This window comes from Passer domesticus, chromosome 19 (genome assembly GCF_036417665.1).
Source record: "Passer domesticus isolate bPasDom1 chromosome 19, bPasDom1.hap1, whole genome shotgun sequence".
NCBI classification, from domain to species: Eukaryota; Metazoa; Chordata; class Aves; order Passeriformes; family Passeridae; genus Passer; species Passer domesticus.
In genome coordinates, this window is record NC_087492.1 from 4,863,664 (window position 1) to 4,882,880 (window position 19,217).

Consider the following 19,217-nt stretch of genomic DNA (forward strand, 5'->3'; position numbering starts at 1 on the left):
CTGAGCGCGCAGAGGGGATGTGCAGCCCCCGTGGGGACGTCCCCGCGCTGCTCCCCGCGGATGTCACCGGGATGTGCCCGCGATTTCCAAAATGTCTCCCTGAGGGCTCCCCCCGCCCCTACCACCCTCCGCGAGAGGGGGGCGCGACCCCCCCTGCAGCGGCGCCCCCTGCGGCAGCGAGCAGTGAGCTGCGCCAGGCGCTGTCCAATCAGAGGCGGCGCCGCGCCGTCACCGCCGCCCCTCTCCGCCAATGGGAAGCCGCGGAGGGCGGGACCGGGGAAAGCGGGACACCACACCGGAAGTGTGCGCTCAGACACAACTCACTCCCCTCTTCCGCCTTCAGTCCCGCCCCCGCCGCTCCGCACGCTGATAGGATATCCCTGCTGTCTGTCAGACCTCCTGAAAGCTGATTGGGCACTCCGCGCTGCTAGTCACGCCTACATCCGGGTCTCGCAGGAGCGGCGCGGCGCCGCCATTGTGGTGGGGGAGCGCGGGGCCCGCGGCTGCCGGTGAGGCCCGAGCGGGAGCGGCGGGCCCGGGCGGGCCCAGGGCGGGCGGGAGCGACGGCGAAGCGACCGGCGGCGGCCTCGTGGTGTTCCCGTACCTCCCCCTGAGCCGCTCTCCGCGCTGCCCGCAGTCGCGCCGCCATGGCCGCCGTGTTCCCGTACCGCGGCGGCTGCGCCCCGGTGCCCAACCCGCTGGCGCCGCTGCCCGACTACATGTCCGAGGAGAAGCTGCAGGAGAAAGGTGGGTACGGCCCCGGCCCCCCCGGTGCTCGGGCGGGGACAGGGCGTGAGCCGCCGGCTCTGTGTCCCCGCAGCCCGCAAGTGGCAGCAGCTGCAGGCCAAGCGCTACGCCGAGAAGAGGAAATTCGGCTTCGTGGACGCGCAGAAGGAGGACATGCCCCCCGAGCACGTCCGCAAAATCATCCGCGACCACGGCGACATGACCAACAGGAAGTTCCGGCACGACAAGCGCGTCTACCTGGGGTAAGGGGTCCCGGGGTGTGAGGGGGAGCTCGGGGGATGCGCTGCTGCTGCTGCCTTGGTGATTGTTGGAGGGACAGATCCTTCCCCAAAGGGCTCTTCGTGCTCGTTGTAGCTCGCTGAGGGTGCCCTGAGGTGTCAGTGCAGAGGAGGGTTAGCAAAAGGAGTTGTTGCTTTGAATTTCTGAGAAAAAACCTTAGCCTGGATCCATCATTGGAGGAGAAGCTCCTTCCCCAAAGGGCTTTCAGTGTCAGCTGTGGCTCAGTCTGCTGCTGTGAGGTGTCAGTGCAAGAGAGCATCAGCAAAGGGTACTGTTGCTTTGGATTTAGGAGAAAAAACATTACCCTGCAGAACACAGAGCCTCTGAAGAGGTTGGGGAGAGTGTGGATGTTTTTTGAAGGATTAAGAAGCATCCTGAGTGCTTCTTTGCTGTTTGGGTGTAGGGAGCTGTTTAGTGCACACCATGGTCTGCTGCAGCAACTTACCATTACCCATAAAAACTCCAGAAACTCACTTAAAAACTTCAGTTTTTGTTAGCAGCATTCCTGAAAGCCAAATCACTAGAAAACCCTGTGGTGGTCCAAAGGCAGAGGGGAAATTCCTGGATTTGCCTTTTGACCGCGGAGCAGCGCGCGGGAGGGAAAGCCGGGAGGTGGCTGGGCTCCTGGCAGGTGCTTGCCTGTCCCTGAGGTGCACTCCAGCGTGGCCTCCCTTGCTCTGTGGCTGCAGGGCTCTGAAGTACATGCCCCACGCTGTGCTGAAGCTCCTGGAGAACATGCCCATGCCCTGGGAGCAGATCCGGGACGTGCCCGTGCTCTACCACATCACCGGCGCCATCTCCTTTGTCAACGAGATCCCCTGGGTCATCGAGCCCGTCTACATCGCCCAGTGGGGGTAGGTGCCCTCTGCTTCACCCAAACCTTCTTTACATCCACCATAAAACCCCCCTGGCTTTAACTCTGCCCCGATTTCCTGCAGCTCCATGTGGATTATGATGAGGCGGGAGAAGAGGGACAGGCGTCACTTCAAGAGGATGAGATTCCCCCCCTTTGACGATGAAGAGCCCCCTCTGGATTATGCTGATAACATCCTGGATGTGGAGCCTCTGGAAGCCATCCAGCTGGAGCTGGATCCAGAGGAGGATGCCCCTGTGCTGGACTGGTTCTATGACCACCAGCCCCTGAAGGACAACAGGAAGTACGTGGCCGTGGGAGCACAGTTCACTGGGAGGGGGGAAAAACAAACAGAATGCATGAGTTAGGTGTGCAGAGCAGTGTGTGACCTTTGTGTGGAGAAAAACCTTCCCTCAAGGGTGGGAGGGAAAACCTGAGTGTTGGAAAGCTGCATCTTGTGCTTGCAGGTTGCTCAGAGAAGCTGTGGCTGCCCCATCCCTGGAAAGTGATCAAAGCCAGGTTGGATGGGGCTCTGAGCAACCTGGGATGGTGGAAGGCTTGGAACAAAATGAACTTTAAGGTTCAGACCATTCTGGGATTTGGTTCAGCATCCAGCAAGGCCCCTCTATCCAGGAGCCCTGTTACCCATCTGCCTGCTAAAACTGATGTTTGTGACCATGCTGTAAAGCTGACAGCCTGCACTCTAGCTGGAATTTGAGGTTTGCTAAAGGTGCACAGATGTTCTGTGTCAGTTGGACACACAGGAGGAGAGGAGCTGGAGCAGCCAACATTTTCAGGGCAGGAGGAGTCCAGACTTGTCTTTAACAGTGCTGCAGCCTTTTTTCAGTCTAGACACACCCATGTGCTACCTGTCCTTGCTGGATGCTGGGTGGCAGAAGGTGTTTGGTGGCTGTGGTGCTGTGGCAGTGCCTGCAGTGTCCTTGCTGTGCCTCCCCAGGTACGTGAACGGCTCCACGTACCAGCGCTGGCAGTTCACCCTGCCCATGATGTCCACCCTGTACCGCCTGGCCAACCAGCTGCTCACAGACCTGGTGGATGACAACTACTTCTACCTGTTCGACCTGAAGGCTTTCTTCACCTCCAAGGCACTGAACATGGCCATTCCTGGAGGTCCCAAGTTTGAGCCTCTCGTCAGGGATATCAATCTTCAGTAAGTGTTTGTGGCATTTGTGTTTTCTGGAAAAATCCCTTCCCCCAGGATTTTTCTCTTGGGAAGCTGAGAAGCCTCAGAGAAAAAGGAAAACAATAATTATCTGATTTGCTTCTCCTGTGTTTTGCTCGTTTTATTAGTTTCTGCTGTAGGTTGTTTTCACTGTTTGGCCAGTCAGTGTCAGGACTCTGAAAAGAGTCACAAGTTTTCATTATTATCTTTTTAGCCTTCTGTAAGTATCCTTTCTCTATTCTTTAATGTAGTTTAGTATAACATTCTTTAATATAGTATCATAAAATAATAAATTAGCCTTCTAAGAACATAGAGTCAGATTCATAATTCCTTCCTGCCACGAGGGATCCCACAAATACAATAAGTGTTGGGTTTAGGAGAGAGATGAGTGGTTACCTAGGAAAGGGCTGATAGGATGTTTTCAGTCGCAAATGTGTGTTTCTCATACCCTGAATGCCTGCATAACAGTTTCTTGTCTCATTTCAAGGGATGAGGACTGGAATGAATTTAATGACATCAACAAAATCATCATCAGGCAGCCCATCAGGACAGAGTACAAAATCGCTTTCCCGTACCTGTACAACAACCTGCCACACCATGTCCACCTCACCTGGTAAGAGCAGCAGCCTCCAGAGCCAGGAGAGCAGGGAGAGGCTGTCAGAGGCTCTGATGCTTATTTTTTGTTGCAGGTATCATACTCCAAATGTTGTTTTCATTAAAACAGAAGATCCTGACCTCCCAGCTTTTTACTTTGATCCTCTGATCAACCCCATTTCACACAGACATTCTGTCAAGGTGAGTCACTGGGTTAACTGGGATAAACCCTAGGTGTGGAAGTAGGGGGCTTTAGTATCTTGCTTCTGATAGCAGCAGACAAACATACATATTTCAGGAGAAGGCACCAGCCCTTTGACCAAAAAAAATACCACAGTTGTCATTTTAGTCTTCTACTTCTGGAGTTGCACAAAGTTGTCTCCTTTGGTTTCTGTAGGATACAGCCCAATGTCTAATTAATAGTGTTAGAGTTTTCTGACAGGTAATTTCTCTTTCTGGTTGCCCTTGGTGTATTCATGGAGCTGACACCTCCCTGAAGTTACTCCATGACACCTAACTCAGGGTCTAGTGGCCGCTGTTTGCCTTGTTGAGTGTTTTTTGCTTCTCTCATGCTCAGTGCAGCCACACTTCTTCCATGAGACCAAAGAGGTGTTTTTTTAACTTGCTTAACTCAGAAACTGAGCTGAAGTAACCAGGAGACACCTTGTGTGGTGCTTCTGTGTTCCAGAGCCAGGAGCCACTGCCTGATGACGATGAAGAGTTTGAGTTGCCAGAGTTTGTGGAGCCTTTCCTGAAGGATACCCCTCTCTACACTGATAACACAGCCAATGGCATTGCCTTGCTGTGGGCCCCACGACCCTTCAACTTGAGGTCTGGCAGGACCCGCAGGGCTCTTGACATCCCACTGGTCAAGAACTGGTGAGTTCTGTGCTGGGGGAAGGGCTGATGTAGTGATCATGACATTTTTACCTTGTTATAATGAAAATGGAATAAAGACATTATGGTGGCTGGTTTCTAGAGATTTTAGGAGAGTTTCTGGACACTTTTTTGTCTGAGGAATGTGAGTTAGCTGAAGCTTTGGAGTGTGATTTATCCATAGGTACCGTGAGCACTGCCCGGCAGGACAGCCAGTCAAGGTGAGAGTCTCCTACCAGAAGCTGCTGAAATACTATGTCCTGAATGCCCTCAAACACAGACCTCCCAAGGCCCAGAAGAAGAGGTGAGTGGGCTCTGTTCAGTGGGGAACTGCTGATCTCTAGGGGATTGAGCTGATGGTGGTCTCTGCTCTCTCCAGGTACCTGTTCCGCTCCTTCAAGGCCACCAAGTTTTTCCAGTCGACCAAGCTGGACTGGGTGGAAGTTGGCCTGCAAGTGTGTCGCCAAGGCTACAACATGCTGAACTTGCTGATCCACAGAAAGAACCTGAATTACCTTCACTTGGATTACAACTTCAACCTGAAGCCTGTGAAGACCCTCACCACAAAGGTACCAGTCCATGTGCTGTGGTACACAAGAGCAGAGTTTATGTGAAGGTTGTTGTGTAGTGGGGAAAGGGAGGCCACAGTGCCTCAGCTGCTCAGTTGTTAACCAGATTTGAGTTGTTCCACTTTTCTGTGACATTGTTACATAAATTCTGAATATTTTGTCTTTTCCAGGAAAGAAAAAAATCCCGTTTTGGGAACGCTTTCCATCTGTGCCGAGAGGTCCTGCGGCTGACTAAGCTGGTGGTGGACAGCCATGTCCAGTACAGACTGGGAAATGTGGATGCATTTCAGGTAGGCTTTTTGGTTTTTTGGTTTTAAATGTGGTGAGAGGAAGTCGAGAGGAGAATTGGAATATTTTATATGGGATGCACAAAGTGGCTGAATGTTGCAGTGTTACGGAGGAGAGGGGAGACATTGAAAATATGCAGTGTGGTTTGAAATTCTGATTTTATATTACTTTATAAGAATTGATCATTGTCTGAGCCAGCATTAGGAGCTTTCTATGGCCTGATACACTCTGTCCAATAAAGCTGGCTGCTGGAGGTGTTGACTGTTGTCCCTGTGTTCCATGTCTCAGCTGGCAGATGGCCTGCAGTACATCTTTGCCCACGTGGGTCAGCTCACGGGGATGTACCGCTACAAATACAAACTGATGAGGCAGATTCGAATGTGCAAGGACCTGAAACATCTCATCTACTACAGGTTTAACACAGTGAGTTCACCTTTCCACATGATACTGACCCCATGTAAACTGTGGAACAAGGGAGGGATTCTGGAATGTCAATAAATGACCTGCTCTTACCATGTCTCTGTTCCTCCAGGGGCCTGTGGGCAAAGGTCCTGGCTGTGGTTTCTGGGCTCCAGGCTGGAGAGTGTGGCTGTTCTTCATGAGGGGCATCACCCCGCTGCTGGAACGCTGGCTGGGGAATCTGCTGGCCAGGCAGTTTGAAGGTCAGCACCCTGTAAATCCTGCACGTGGGAGGAGCGTGTGGTAAAGATTAATACTGTTGGCTTGCCAGCCAGTTTCCTGTTCATACTGGTGGTTTTTATCCATGCTCCATTGACCAGCTTAGAGCTCTTTCAAGATCTGTGCCCCCAGAACAGATTCTGAATGGAAATGGGATTTCCTGCTCCATAGCCACTTAATCATCAATTGCAGACTCCTGGCAGTGTAATTTCTCCAGACATCCTGCACCTCCATGCACTCCTGAATCAGGAAGGGGGATCACTGCCTGGCAGTGTCAGAATTCCTGAAGGACTTTGCCTTTTCCAGGCCGTCACTCCAAGGGTGTCGCAAAGACTGTCACGAAGCAGCGCGTGGAGTCTCACTTTGACCTGGAGCTCAGGGCAGCTGTGATGCACGACATCCTGGACATGATGCCAGAAGGGATCAAGCAGAACAAAGCCAGAACCATCCTGCAGCACCTGAGCGAGGCCTGGCGGTGCTGGAAGGCCAATATTCCCTGGAAGGTAAAACTCTCACTTGGCCTTTGGGTTCAGTTCTAACATCACCCAAGCGGAGCTGCTCTTGGAAGGCTCCCACTCCTGCTTCCCTCAAGTTCCTGTCCCTCCCCAGGTGCCAGGGCTGCCAACTCCTATTGAGAACATGATCCTGAGGTACGTGAAGGCCAAAGCTGACTGGTGGACAAACACAGCTCACTACAACCGGGAGCGGATCCGCCGGGGCGCCACTGTCGACAAAACCGTCTGCAAGAAGAACCTGGGCAGGCTGACCAGGCTCTACCTGAAAGCTGAGCAGGAACGGCAGCATAATTACCTGAAGGTACTTCTGTCCTCCCTGAAACTGCCCAGATTAATGCTGTTTTCATAGGGAAGCTTTCAGTGATTGATTCTGGTGGTGTGGTTCTGCAGGATGGGCCTTACATCACTGCGGAAGAGGCCGTTGCTGTGTACACAACCACAGTGCACTGGCTGGAGAGCAGGAGGTTCTCCCCCATTCCTTTCCCCCCATTGTCCTACAAGCATGACACCAAGTTGCTGATCTTAGCCCTGGAGAGGCTGAAGGAAGCTTACAGGTAAGCAGTAGGAAGTGATCTTTATCTTCAGGGGCACTGGGAAAGGTTTCTATTTTGTTATCCATTATTCCTGTGATGGAGTATGGTGTGACATTTACCCTGGTGGACTGGTAAAGCTGTTGGTTTTGGTACTGCCAGTTTATCTGGGAGTTCCTATTGACTCTGTCAGTTGGGCAAAACCACACCATGCTTACAAGATTGGGGATGTGGATCGTGAGGATTTACTGGTTGAACATTATAATTCATCACTTTAATGCAGTGGCCCTTAGGCTGCTTGTGTGCAGGTGCTGAGCTGTTCTCCTTTGTTCTCAGTGTGAAGTCACGCCTGAATCAGTCACAGAGAGAGGAGCTGGGCTTGATTGAGCAGGCTTATGATAATCCCCACGAAGCTCTGTCCAGAATCAAGCGACATCTGTTGACTCAGAGAGCCTTCAAGGAGGTCAGTGAAAGCCTGGTGAAAGCCCAGCCATGTTATGCTGCATTCAGAAGCTGAATGGCACAAAGCACAAAAACTGTGTTTTCTCTCAAATACCAACCTCAGTCCCCCCCCCCCCTTTTTTTTTTTAGGTGGGAATTGAGTTCATGGATCTCTACAGCCACTTGGTCCCTGTTTATGATGTTGAGCCCCTGGAGAAGATCACAGATGCTTATCTGGATCAGTACTTGTGGTATGAGGCTGACAAGAGAAGGCTCTTCCCTCCTTGGATCAAACCTGCTGACACTGAACCACCCCCACTGCTGGTGTACAAGTGGTGCCAAGGTCAGTGGGCTCTTGGATTCCGTGCAAAAATTATTTTTCCTGTGGGGGAACTTGTGTCCTATGAGTCCCCTTAGGAGCTGAATTTTGCTTTTGCAATTGCAGTCAGTAATTACAATCAGAGATGTATTTTGTGGGTTGATAAATGTGTATATACTGGAGGAGGACAACTTGCACAGCAATTTATGGTTGATTACGTAGTTTTCCTCCCACTTCTGGATAGACTGGAAGATCCAGAGTGTGAAAAAAGGCATTGCAGGACTTTTGTTGAATTCCTGTATCCAGTGACTGCTTCTGTGCTCTGATGTGTCAGATAACACAAGGTTGTTTGTTCCCTCAGGCATTAATAACCTGCAGGATGTTTGGGAAACGAGTGAAGGGGAATGCAACGTGATGCTGGAATCTCGTTTTGAGAAGATGTATGAGAAGATTGACCTGACCTTGCTCAACAGGCTGCTGCGTCTCATCGTTGATCACAACATTGCTGACTACATGACAGCCAAGAACAACGTGGTGATCAACTACAAGGTGATGGTTGTTGTTAGGAAAGGGGGTTTGTGGTAAGAGGGACCCATGAGGGAGGAGGTTTTGGACCCATGGCAAAGAAGGAGCACAAGACTTGCCAAAGAAAAGTGATGAGGGAGTAAAAAAACCCTGCTGGGTTGTGCTGAAGAGCAGCTGCTCAGGTGAAAGGGTTCTGATGTGCTGGGATGTGTTTTCTCACAGTTCCCCTTCATCTCCTCAGGACATGAATCACACAAACTCCTACGGGATTATTCGTGGGCTGCAGTTTGCTTCCTTCATTGTCCAGTACTATGGGCTTGTGATGGACCTGCTGGTGCTGGGCCTGCACAGGGCCAGTGAGATGGCTGGGCCTCCCCAGATGCCAAATGACTTCCTCAGCTTCCAGGACATTGCCACGGAGGTGGCCCATCCCATTCGCCTCTTCTGCAGATACATTGACAGGATTCACATCTTCTTCAGGTGAGACTTCTGGGGCCCTGCTTTCCTCAGGTCAGCACAAAGGAAAGGGAGATTTAATATGCTCCTGCTGCTGGCTTTTGTTCCCTCTGCTGTTGAAGATCAGGAATATTTGAATTGACAGACTTCCCTGGATAACTGCATGTCCACATGCCTCCTCTTGCTTTCTCAGTTTGCTTTTCTGCAGTTTCACTGGACCAATAGAAACACAACAATGTCAAGAAGCACAAATGACCAATAGAAACATGCTCAGTTGTTAGGGATTTGGTAAATTAGAGACTGGCAAAATAAGCCTTTTCTGTCTCTTCATGGAAAGATAACCCAAACCCTGAGTTGCTGTGTGCTAATGAAATTCCCCCATTCATTGAGAGGACACAAAAATAGCATAGTTACCTTCAAACAGACTGACAAACAGCTTTTCCTAATTAAATCCTTCTCTTTCTTGCCAGGCTGGTGCTGCTAAGTCAACCATGCCATTCCAGATGCTTTTGTGTGCATTTCCAGGTTTACAGCTGACGAGGCCAGGGACCTGATCCAGCGGTACCTGACAGAGCACCCCGACCCCAACAACGAGAACATCGTGGGCTACAACAACAAGAAGTGCTGGCCCCGGGACGCTCGCATGCGCCTCATGAAGCACGACGTGAACCTGTGAGTGCTGCAGTGGGGAAGAAGTGGCAGGAAAAAGGGGAAAATCAGTGATTAATAACTGTTGGAGACTGATAGATGCTCAGGGTGAGATGTGAGAAGTGAGGAGCGCTGAAATCCTGAAAAATTAGGGAAGTGTCGCCCTCATCTTCTGATGTTTACATTCTTGTTACAAACTTTCTCACGGACTTTATGTAAATAATTCATTGTTTTGCATTCTTTTCTGGAGGAGGAGAAATTTGATAGACTGTTGCTTTGTCCAGTGTCATTGGAGAGGTGGCACTTTCACCCTCCAATCCACTGTCACTTTTGGAAATCTATAAAGGTTGGAGTCAGAAATTGAACTGCTCTCTTTTTTACCTTGGAGAATCCAGTGTCCACGTCTTTCTATTCATGTCCTAGAATGACAGGGAAGCTCTGAGACTTTGCCCAGTTGTTACTTGTGCAGATGCTGATGTGTCACTGTGCCCGTGCTGTTTCCCAGTGGCCGTGCTGTGTTCTGGGACATCAAGAACCGTTTGCCCCGCTCGGTGACCACGGTGCAGTGGGAGAACAGCTTCGTGTCCGTGTACAGCAAGGACAACCCCAACCTGCTGTTCAACATGTGCGGCTTCGAGTGCCGCATCCTGCCCAAGTGCCGCACCAGCTACGAGGAGTTCACCCACAAGGACGGGGTCTGGAACCTGCAGAACGAGGTGGGCTGGGAGAGCAATCCCTGGCGGGGTTTGGGCTGGAGAGGGGCTCAGGAGGGGACTGATGGCTCTGTGCTCTCCAGGTGACCAAGGAGCGCACGGCTCAGTGCTTCCTGCGTGTGGATGATGAGTCCATGCAGAGGTTTCACAACAGAGTGAGGCAGATCCTCATGGCCTCTGGCTCTACAACCTTCACTAAGGTAAGGGAGGAGGGAGATCCATGACAGCTTTCTACAGGTTCTTGGGAATGAACCAGGAGCTGATCTTTTCCTTTCCTTTCTAGATTGTCAATAAATGGAACACAGCTCTGATTGGTTTGATGACTTACTTCCGGGAAGCTGTTGTAAATACTCAGGAGCTGCTTGATTTGCTGGTGAAGTGTGAGAATAAAATCCAGACTCGGATCAAGATCGGCCTGAATTCCAAAATGCCCAGCCGTTTTCCTCCTGTGGTGTTCTACACCCCTAAGGAGCTGGGGGGGCTGGGCATGCTCTCCATGGGCCACGTTCTCATCCCTCAGTCTGACCTGAGGTGAGTTATGCTGTTCTAACTTCTCCATGACTTCAGTGTTCTCTTCCCCTAAAAATATTCCAAGAGTGCTAAACCATGCCATGGTACAGAGCTGTGTTGCCTTCACAGTAGCTCATGGCAGTGATCAGGGAAGTCCCAGTTCCTCCTAGCTCATTCTTGTCTCTTTGCTGCAGGTGGTCCAAGCAGACAGATGTTGGCATCACTCATTTCCGCTCAGGAATGAGCCATGAGGAGGACCAGCTCATCCCAAATCTGTACCGTTACATCCAGCCGTGGGAGAGTGAATTCATTGACTCTCAGAGGGTGTGGGCAGAGTATGCCCTGAAAAGACAGGAGGCTATAGCCCAGAACAGGTGTGTGTCCACGTGTGGGGGGACAGGCAGCACTGGGAAGTTTTGTGCTGTATGGGGATTGTGGAGACCTTGCTGGCCCTGTGGTACCTGCAACGCTGTTCCTCACCTCTGGCATTTCAGCATCCCCTGCCAGAGCTCTGAGTCATTTCTGTGATCTCATCAGCTGAGCTACTCATTAATGCATTGCTGTAAATTGAGAGGTAACAAAGTGTGGGGATTTTTCTCCTCAGGCGTCTGACACTGGAGGATCTGGAGGACTCGTGGGACAGGGGAATTCCTCGGATTAACACCCTTTTCCAGAAGGACAGGCACACTCTGGCTTATGATAAAGGATGGAGAGTCAGGACTGACTTCAAACAGTATCAGGTACTGACAGGGAATTTCTCATCACCTGAATATGAAGTTCAGATACCTGTTCCAAACAAAGTCCTTCAACCTTGTATTACTGCAGGTGTACTTTTGTCTCTCTGCTGCAGAAGGAATTTACAGCCTTGGGTTGGGACTGGTAGAGGCTGTTTGGAACCAAATGCTCCAGAATTTGTAGCTTATTCCCTTTGGAATCATTTAGATAGATTGCAGTGTATTGAAGGAAACCACAATAAACACAACATATTAAAGAATCAGTTCTGGAGAGAGAAAAATAATTATCCCCCCCAAAAAAAACCATATTAAGTTTTAGTAGCAGTAAAATAACTTGTTATTTAAAGCCTTTAATGACAGCTCTGTAGAAGGCCAGTCCCTGAAAGACAAAAATATCACCTGGGGTTCCACCCAGAGTGAATTACAGAGTAGTACTGACCATGTTGTAGATGAGCTGTGTCCTCCAGCACTGAGGGCATGGGGCTTTTTACCTGCTCCCTGACCATCACCATGGTGTTGGCTCCTGCAGTTAGTGCAGCCAGGGGAGTGATGTGCTCGCTGTTGTCTCCAGGTGCTGAAGCAGAACCCGTTCTGGTGGACACACCAGCGCCACGACGGCAAGCTCTGGAACCTGAACAATTACCGCACGGACATGATCCAGGCCCTGGGCGGCGTGGAAGGGATCCTGGAGCACACACTCTTCAAGGGCACCTACTTCCCCACGTGGGAGGGTCTCTTCTGGTAAGAGGAACTTTGGTGTGGGCTCTGGGCTCAGGCTGTGCTGCTTCTGTTGAGTTTCTGCTGGTTTTCAGTGGTTGTTTCAGAATGTTGTGTAGGTCACTTGTGAGGGCACCTGGGAGGGAGCTGCAGCTGAACTTTCAAATCCATGGAAATTTCTTGGCATGAAACAACCCTCCCAGCTCATGGCTAATCCCTTTGTCTGTTACCAGTGACACATGGCAGCAGGGATGAGGGACATCTCATTCAGTTGAATCAAATTATCTGCCCTTTCTAGGGAGAAGGCCAGTGGCTTTGAGGAGTCCATGAAGTGGAAGAAGCTGACAAATGCCCAGAGATCTGGTTTGAACCAAATTCCAAACAGAAGATTCACTCTCTGGTGGTCTCCTACCATCAACAGAGCCAATGTGAGTACCTGGTGTTTGTCCCTCTAGGAGCAGACAACACTTTTCCACTGAAATGAGAGCAGTTAATTGATCCAATTAATTATCAGGACATCTCTTAGAGAGGTATTAACCTCCTTAACAGGAGATGCTTCATTTTTAAAAATGTCCTCAGTTGTGCTGTTGTGTGTTCTCACAGCTGCTTTTCCTTTGCAGGTGTATGTTGGGTTCCAGGTGCAGCTGGATTTGACAGGGATCTTCATGCATGGCAAAATCCCCACTCTGAAGATTTCCCTCATCCAGATTTTCCGAGCTCACTTGTGGCAGAAGATCCATGAGAGCATTGTCATGGATTTGTGTCAGGTGAGCAGTGTTGCCTTGGTTTGTTTCTCTGCCCTTTTGGAGCAGGACCAATCTTCCCCCAGCAATTTGGCAGAGAAAGGGATGAGATAGAAAATGGGATTTTCCTGACTGCCTTGGTGTTGAGGATAGATTCCTTATCTGGGCTGCTTGAATCTCATCTTTGGCTGCCTTTTCCACAGGTGTTTGATCAAGAGCTGGATGCTCTGGAGATTGAGACAGTGCAGAAAGAGACAATCCATCCCAGGAAGTCCTACAAGATGAACTCCTCATGTGCAGATATCCTTCTCTTTGCTTCCTACAAGTGGAATGTGTCACGTCCATCCTTGCTGGCAGATTCCAAGTGAGTTTCCCTTTTCCCTCTCCTCAGTCTCCCTGCAGAGCAGAGCTGCCAAGCCTGTAATCCAGAGCGTCTGTGTCTCTTGGGCATCTGGGGGACACTGGAGATTGTTCCAGCAAAGCACAGGGCTTGTTTGGGTAGATGGTTGCAGCACCTCCTGGCACTGCCTTTGCAAAACACCAACGCTGGCTCTGCTCCTGTTCTCTCCTCTGGGTGAACTTTTACCTGAGCTGTTGAAGGTTCTTCTGGAAACCCCACAAAGCTGAGCTGGCCCAGGGCCAGGATCTGGAGTGAATCCTCACCAGACAGTCCCTGGGGGAGATGACCCTCGTGACTCACTGCTGCTTTGTTTAAACCTTTCAAAAGTCTCTGCATCCACTGCTGTGCGAGGAGAACAGCAGGGTCCCTTTCCAGGGTGGATCATGGATGTGAGCTGGCTGCAGTGTCCATGCTGGGTGACAATTCTGCAGCAGAATTTTGTGCCAAATGAACTTATTGTGGCCTGCTTTCTCCTCAGGGATGTGATGGACAGCACCACCACCCAGAAGTACTGGATTGACATCCAGCTGCGCTGGGGCGACTACGACTCGCACGACATCGAGCGCTACGCCAGGGCCAAGTTCCTGGACTACACCACAGACAACATGAGCATCTACCCCTCTCCCACTGGGGTGCTCATTGCCATTGATCTGGCCTACAACTTGCACAGGTCAGAGCTGCACCTTCTGTGGTTTCGTTCTAGGGTTGGCATTGGTGGTTTGTGGGTGTTTCTCAGTGCATCGCTTGTATTCCAGGCAGGAGGATGAGGGGAGAAGGCAGAAGATGGAGATGGGCAGTGAGTGGGATAAGGCATCTCAGGTTGCCAGTTTTGCTCAGAAGTAGTGGTTCAGTTCCCTCAGTTCATTAATAATTTGTTGCTTAGGATATTTCTGTCAGGCTGTTGTTGGAGCTGAAGGACAGGCTGTGTTTCAAAGCCCCTACAAGTGAGGACAGCTATTTCTCACTGGATACAAGGGGCAAAGTCAGAAATCAGTTCTCCAGTGTGTTTGTTAGAGAAGGTGCAGCTTTTCTGGGACTGCAGCATGTGTGTGCTGTGGCTTCCCACTGAGGGGGTGTATAAAAGCCACAGGTGCCCACCTCCCAGGGGCATTACAGAAGTCACACTGCAGTACAAATCTGTATTTGCAGCTGTACAAAGGGGCCTGGCTGCTGCATGGAAAGACTTGAGTGGGGCTGTTGCCTCTTCAGGTGTAATGGTAATAACTTCTGTTTGTTTCCTTCTTCAGTGCTTATGGGAACTGGTTCCCTGGGAGCAAACCTCTGATCCAGCAGGCCATGGCCAAAATCATGAAAGCAAACCCTGCCCTGTATGTGTTGAGGGAACGGATCCGCAAAGGGCTGCAGCTCTACTCCTCAGAGCCCACGGAGCCCTACCTGTCCTCCCAGAACTATGGGGAGCTCTTCTCCAACCAGATCATCTGGTTTGTGGATGACACCAACGTGTACAGAGTCACCATCCACAAGGTGAGGCCTGAGGGTGTCTCAGGGAAAGGACTGAATGGGGTAGAGGTTTCCACGTGTGATGGAAATCTGGGAGTCAACACATGGACCCAGATTTTTGCAGAGTGCACAGAGCAGCTCTTACATTTCCCACACAGCTCCTGCTCAAAGCACACAGAGAGTTGGCTCCTGTGTAAAGGTGGGGGTGGGATCCATTTATCTCCCTGCACTTCTCACTCTCACTTTTTCCCTCAGACTTTTGAAGGGAATTTGACCACAAAACCCATCAATGGAGCCATTTTCATCTTCAATCCCAGAACTGGGCAGCTCTTCCTGAAGATCATCCACACATCTGTGTGGGCAGGGCAGAAGCGTCTGGGACAGGTAGGGCCTGGCTGTGCCTTGGCTGTGAACTGGGGCTGGGCTCTGACTGCTTGGGACACTTCCCTGAGCAGAAAACATCACAAAGTTCTTTGTCTTCCTGCCTCTTAATGAGTTTGGAGCTCCAAAGTCCAAGTGATCAGGCAGGCAGGAGCATGGGATATAAAAGTGGAGGAACACAGACATTGCTGCTGCAAGGACTTTGAGGCTCTGAGGTTTAGAGATCCCACATCATCAAGCAGAGCTTGAACAGTGCTCTGCTCCTTGTTACAGAATTCACTCTGACTTGGCTGTACATCCAGTGCAGTGGGAAAGCTCAGGTGGCAAATCCAGGGAGGTGGAGTAGCCAGCTGTTGTTTTCTGAGCCACTCAGGAGTAACTGAGCTCCAGGAGTGGGAGCTGCCCTCTGTGATCAGTAAGGAGGAAATGCTGGGCCTTGTCACTGATCTGGAGCAAACCATAAATTCCAGTTGTATTTTTAGAATTTGGTTTGTGTCCCTATGGTTCCCAGAGACATGGAGGCTCTGCTGGAGGGCAGGGGGATACTTCTCTAACCCTGCTGTCTCTCTGTAGCTGGCCAAGTGGAAGACTGCTGAGGAAGTGGCTGCCTTGATCCGGTCCCTGCCCGTGGAGGAGCAGCCAAAGCAGATCATAGTGACACGGAAAGGCATGCTGGACCCTCTTGAGGTAAGGCTGCAGCTCCCTCAGGATGTGTAAAATCTGTGGGAGATAACAGTCCTGTGTCCTGTGATGTTCTGCAGTAGCTGTGAGCTAATTCCTCTTGATAAACTCCAGGTGCACTTGCTGGATTTCCCCAATATTGTGATCAAAGGCTCGGAGTTGCAGCTGCCCTTCCAGGCCTGTCTGAAAGTGGAGAAGTTTGGTGATCTCATCCTGAAGGCCACTGAACCCCAGATGGTTCTCTTCAATCTCTATGATGACTGGCTGAAAACCATCTCTTCCTACACAGTAAGCACAGATGTGTCTCCTGCATTTTGCTTTGCTGCTGATAAATGAGGCAAGGAACCATGGCCTCAGACATCCCTGATGATTTGTTTGGCTCTGAACCTGCCTGGATTTTCCTTTAGATGGATTTCCCTGGCAACTGCCATGTGCTCAAACAAAGGAATGCTGTACTAGGGCCTTGTACATTTAATTTTCTTCTTTCTAACTCCATCTTCTTTTCATCTCCAAGGCATTCTCCCGTCTGATCCTGATTCTCCGGGCGCTGCACGTGAATAACGATCGAGCCAAAGTTATCCTGAAGCCAGACAAGACAACCATCACTGAGCCTCACCACATCTGGCCAACCCTGACAGATGAGGAGTGGATCAAGGTGGAGGTGCAGCTGAAGGATCTCATCCTTGCTGACTATGGCAAGAAGAACAAGTAAGGCATAATCCTGTCAGCCTTTCCTTCCTGCCCTAAAGGGCGTGGCCAGAGGCCTTTGTCAATGCACTCTCAGCTTAGCAGGGGATCTGGCTAATTTTAATAACCTTGTGATAATGCAGATAAAAATGTCTGCACCAAATCATTCATCTAAGCATCATGTGATCATGGCCCCACTTTTGTTTAAGAAGCTGTGGTTTAATTTTTTCATAGTGCCCAGAGTGGGTGTTCTGAGCTTGTGCCTGAAGGTGAGAAGGCTCCAGAATGTATTTTGAAATACCTGACTTGGGTGAATTTTCTCTTCCAGCGTGAACGTTGCATCCCTGACCCAGTCAGAAATCCGAGACATCATCCTGGGCATGGAGATCTCTGCCCCATCTCAGCAGAGGCAGCAGATTGCAGAAATTGAGAAGCAAACCAAGGAGCAGTCGCAGCTGACGGCCACGCAGACCCGCACGGTGAACAAACACGGGGATGAAATCATCACCTCCACCACCAGCAACTATGAAACCCAGACCTTCTCCTCCAAGACTGAGTGGAGGGTCAGGTAGGAAGGCAGGCAGGGGTGGTGGAAAGGGTTGGAATGCTCAGGGAGGATCTGTGCCCCCTCTGATCACGGTCTCCTCCTCACAGAGCAATCTCTGCTGCCAACCTCCACCTGCGGACAAACCACATCTATGTCTCGTCAGATGACATAAAGGAGACAGGTTACACCTACATTCTTCCCAAAAATGTGTTGAAGAAGTTCATCTGCATCTCAGACCTGCGGGCCCAGGTGAGTGTGCAGGGAGTTTGTTACAGTTGTGCCCCACTCAAACACACCAGGGGGGAAACTCTTGGTGAAGGGCTGGCAACCTGCTGTGGTTTGTCCACGTGAATCCTTCTAATGCTCTTCTCAGAAATTAAAGAGTTCCCACTCACAGCTACACAGAGATCTCTTGTGGCCTTCTAAGGCAAGTGTGTGTGTTTTAGATTGCAGGTTACCTGTATGGAGTGAGCCCTCCAGACAACCCCCAGGTGAAGGAGATCCGCTGCATTGTGATGGTGCCCCAGTGGGGGACACACCAGACCGTGCACCTCCCAGGGCAGCTGCCCCAGCACGAGTATCTCAAGGTGGGTTGAGGTTCAGCTTCCAGGGTGGATGGGAGGTCAGTGACAAGGACCTGAGGTGGTGGAGCAGCTTCCCTTGGTCTTCTGTAGTTGTAGGACTGAAAGGGCTCAGTCTGAAGTCAAACTTGATTGAGACCAAGTGAGGGGGACGCCTGTGATCTGTGTCCTTTTTGCCAGGCTTGAAGTGGTCTCATTTTAAATGGTTTTGATTTTTCTCTAAACCACTCTCTTTTTGTCAGGAAATGGAACCTCTAGGATGGATTCACACCCAACCAAACGAGTCCCCTCAGTTGTCACCACAGGATGTCACCACCCATGCCAAGGTCATGGCTGACAACCCCTCCTGGGATGGGGAGAAGACCATCATCATCACCTGCAGGTGAGGGGCAGGGAGCCTTCTGCTGCAGAGCTGGGGAACTCAAAATAAAATTGTCCGAAAGGGAGTGTTGGCTCATTCCTGCTTTCCCTCCTCTGCCCCAGGCGAGTCTGACTTGCCCCATGTGTTGTCCCTTTCAGTTTCACCCCTGGCTCCTGCACGCTGACAGCCTACAAGCTGACCCCCAGTGGGTACGAGTGGGGCCGGCAGAACACGGACAAGGGCAACAACCCCAAGGGTTACCTGCCCTCCCACTACGAGAGGGTGCAGATGCTCCTGTCCGACCGCTTCCTCGGCTTCTTCATGGTCCCTGCACAGGGCTCCTGGAACTACAACTTCATGGGTGAGCTGGCCTGGGGAGGAGAAAGGAGGCAGTGTGAGGAGCTGGGGGAGGAGGGAATAGCTCCTTACCCCCTCCAAAGCTTCCTCGGAGTGGCTGGCAGGGGTACCAGCACTGTGCCCTGAACTTTCCTTAGTACCAGCATTGGGGTATCAGTTCACTGATTTTTTTTTTTGGTGGCTCGAGAGGAAAAATAGATCCTGTGTCTGTCAGGATTGTAGTGCATGGTCTATCGCCACTGAATAATTAATCCCTGTCAGGCAGAAGAGATAATGGAAAATGCAAGAGAGAAGCTGTTCCCAGTAGGGAGGTCCTGGTATCATGAACACCACAGACAGCTGGAGAAAGGGTCAGGAAATGAGAGTGACAGAACACTCGACTAGCATAAAAGGATTGTAAATCTCTTGAGGGGGGAACCCAAAGAGGGATGATTTTGTGGGTTGGGAGAGTTTGGAACTCTCTCTCCTGGCAGGGAAAAATGGTTGTAGAGAAATGGAGGGCTTTGTTAGGCTCCTGAAGGGGGGAGGAGGCAGAAGGTGGGTGACACTCCCTCTTTTCCAGGTGTCCGCCACGACCCCAACATGAAGTACGAGCTGCAGCTCGCCAACCCCAAGGAGTTCTACCACGAGGTCCATCGCCCCTCTCACTTCCTCAACTTCGCGCTGCTGCAGGAGGGGGAGGTTTACTCTGCCGACCGCGAGGATCTCTACGCCTGACCCTGCCCGCGCCCCTCTTAGTACTGTTGATATTCAACAGCGTGTTCGTGTGCCCCGCTCGCCGCCCTCACCCCGCGCGTTGTTGTTCTCGCCCTTTTCCGCTCAATAAATTTTGTACGAACGGGA

At 50.9% G+C, this 19,217-nt stretch overlaps 1 protein-coding gene across 1 annotated transcript; it reads left to right on the plus strand.

The window, feature by feature from the left end:
• The first annotated feature begins 457 nt into the window (after positions 1 to 457).
• PRPF8 (pre-mRNA processing factor 8) lies at positions 458 to 19,217 on the plus strand. The gene is made up of 42 exons (XM_064394334.1): positions 458 to 747; positions 821 to 989; positions 1,716 to 1,880; positions 1,965 to 2,183; positions 2,838 to 3,050; positions 3,550 to 3,675; positions 3,752 to 3,857; positions 4,345 to 4,535; positions 4,717 to 4,836; positions 4,912 to 5,101; positions 5,272 to 5,391; positions 5,678 to 5,812; positions 5,922 to 6,051; positions 6,374 to 6,570; positions 6,677 to 6,883; positions 6,973 to 7,136; positions 7,449 to 7,575; positions 7,704 to 7,896; positions 8,234 to 8,421; positions 8,639 to 8,877; positions 9,379 to 9,525; positions 10,007 to 10,217; positions 10,298 to 10,414; positions 10,498 to 10,745; positions 10,919 to 11,098; positions 11,329 to 11,464; positions 12,030 to 12,199; positions 12,474 to 12,603; positions 12,796 to 12,942; positions 13,122 to 13,282; positions 13,797 to 13,988; positions 14,566 to 14,803; positions 15,035 to 15,163; positions 15,734 to 15,847; positions 15,956 to 16,129; positions 16,356 to 16,549; positions 16,857 to 17,096; positions 17,183 to 17,324; positions 17,522 to 17,662; positions 17,899 to 18,038; positions 18,176 to 18,378; positions 18,937 to 19,217. The coding sequence occupies exons 1-42, from the start codon at positions 648 to 650 to the stop codon at positions 19,089 to 19,091; spliced, it is 7,008 nt and encodes a 2,335-aa protein (XP_064250404.1). The 5' UTR covers positions 458 to 647; the 3' UTR covers positions 19,092 to 19,217.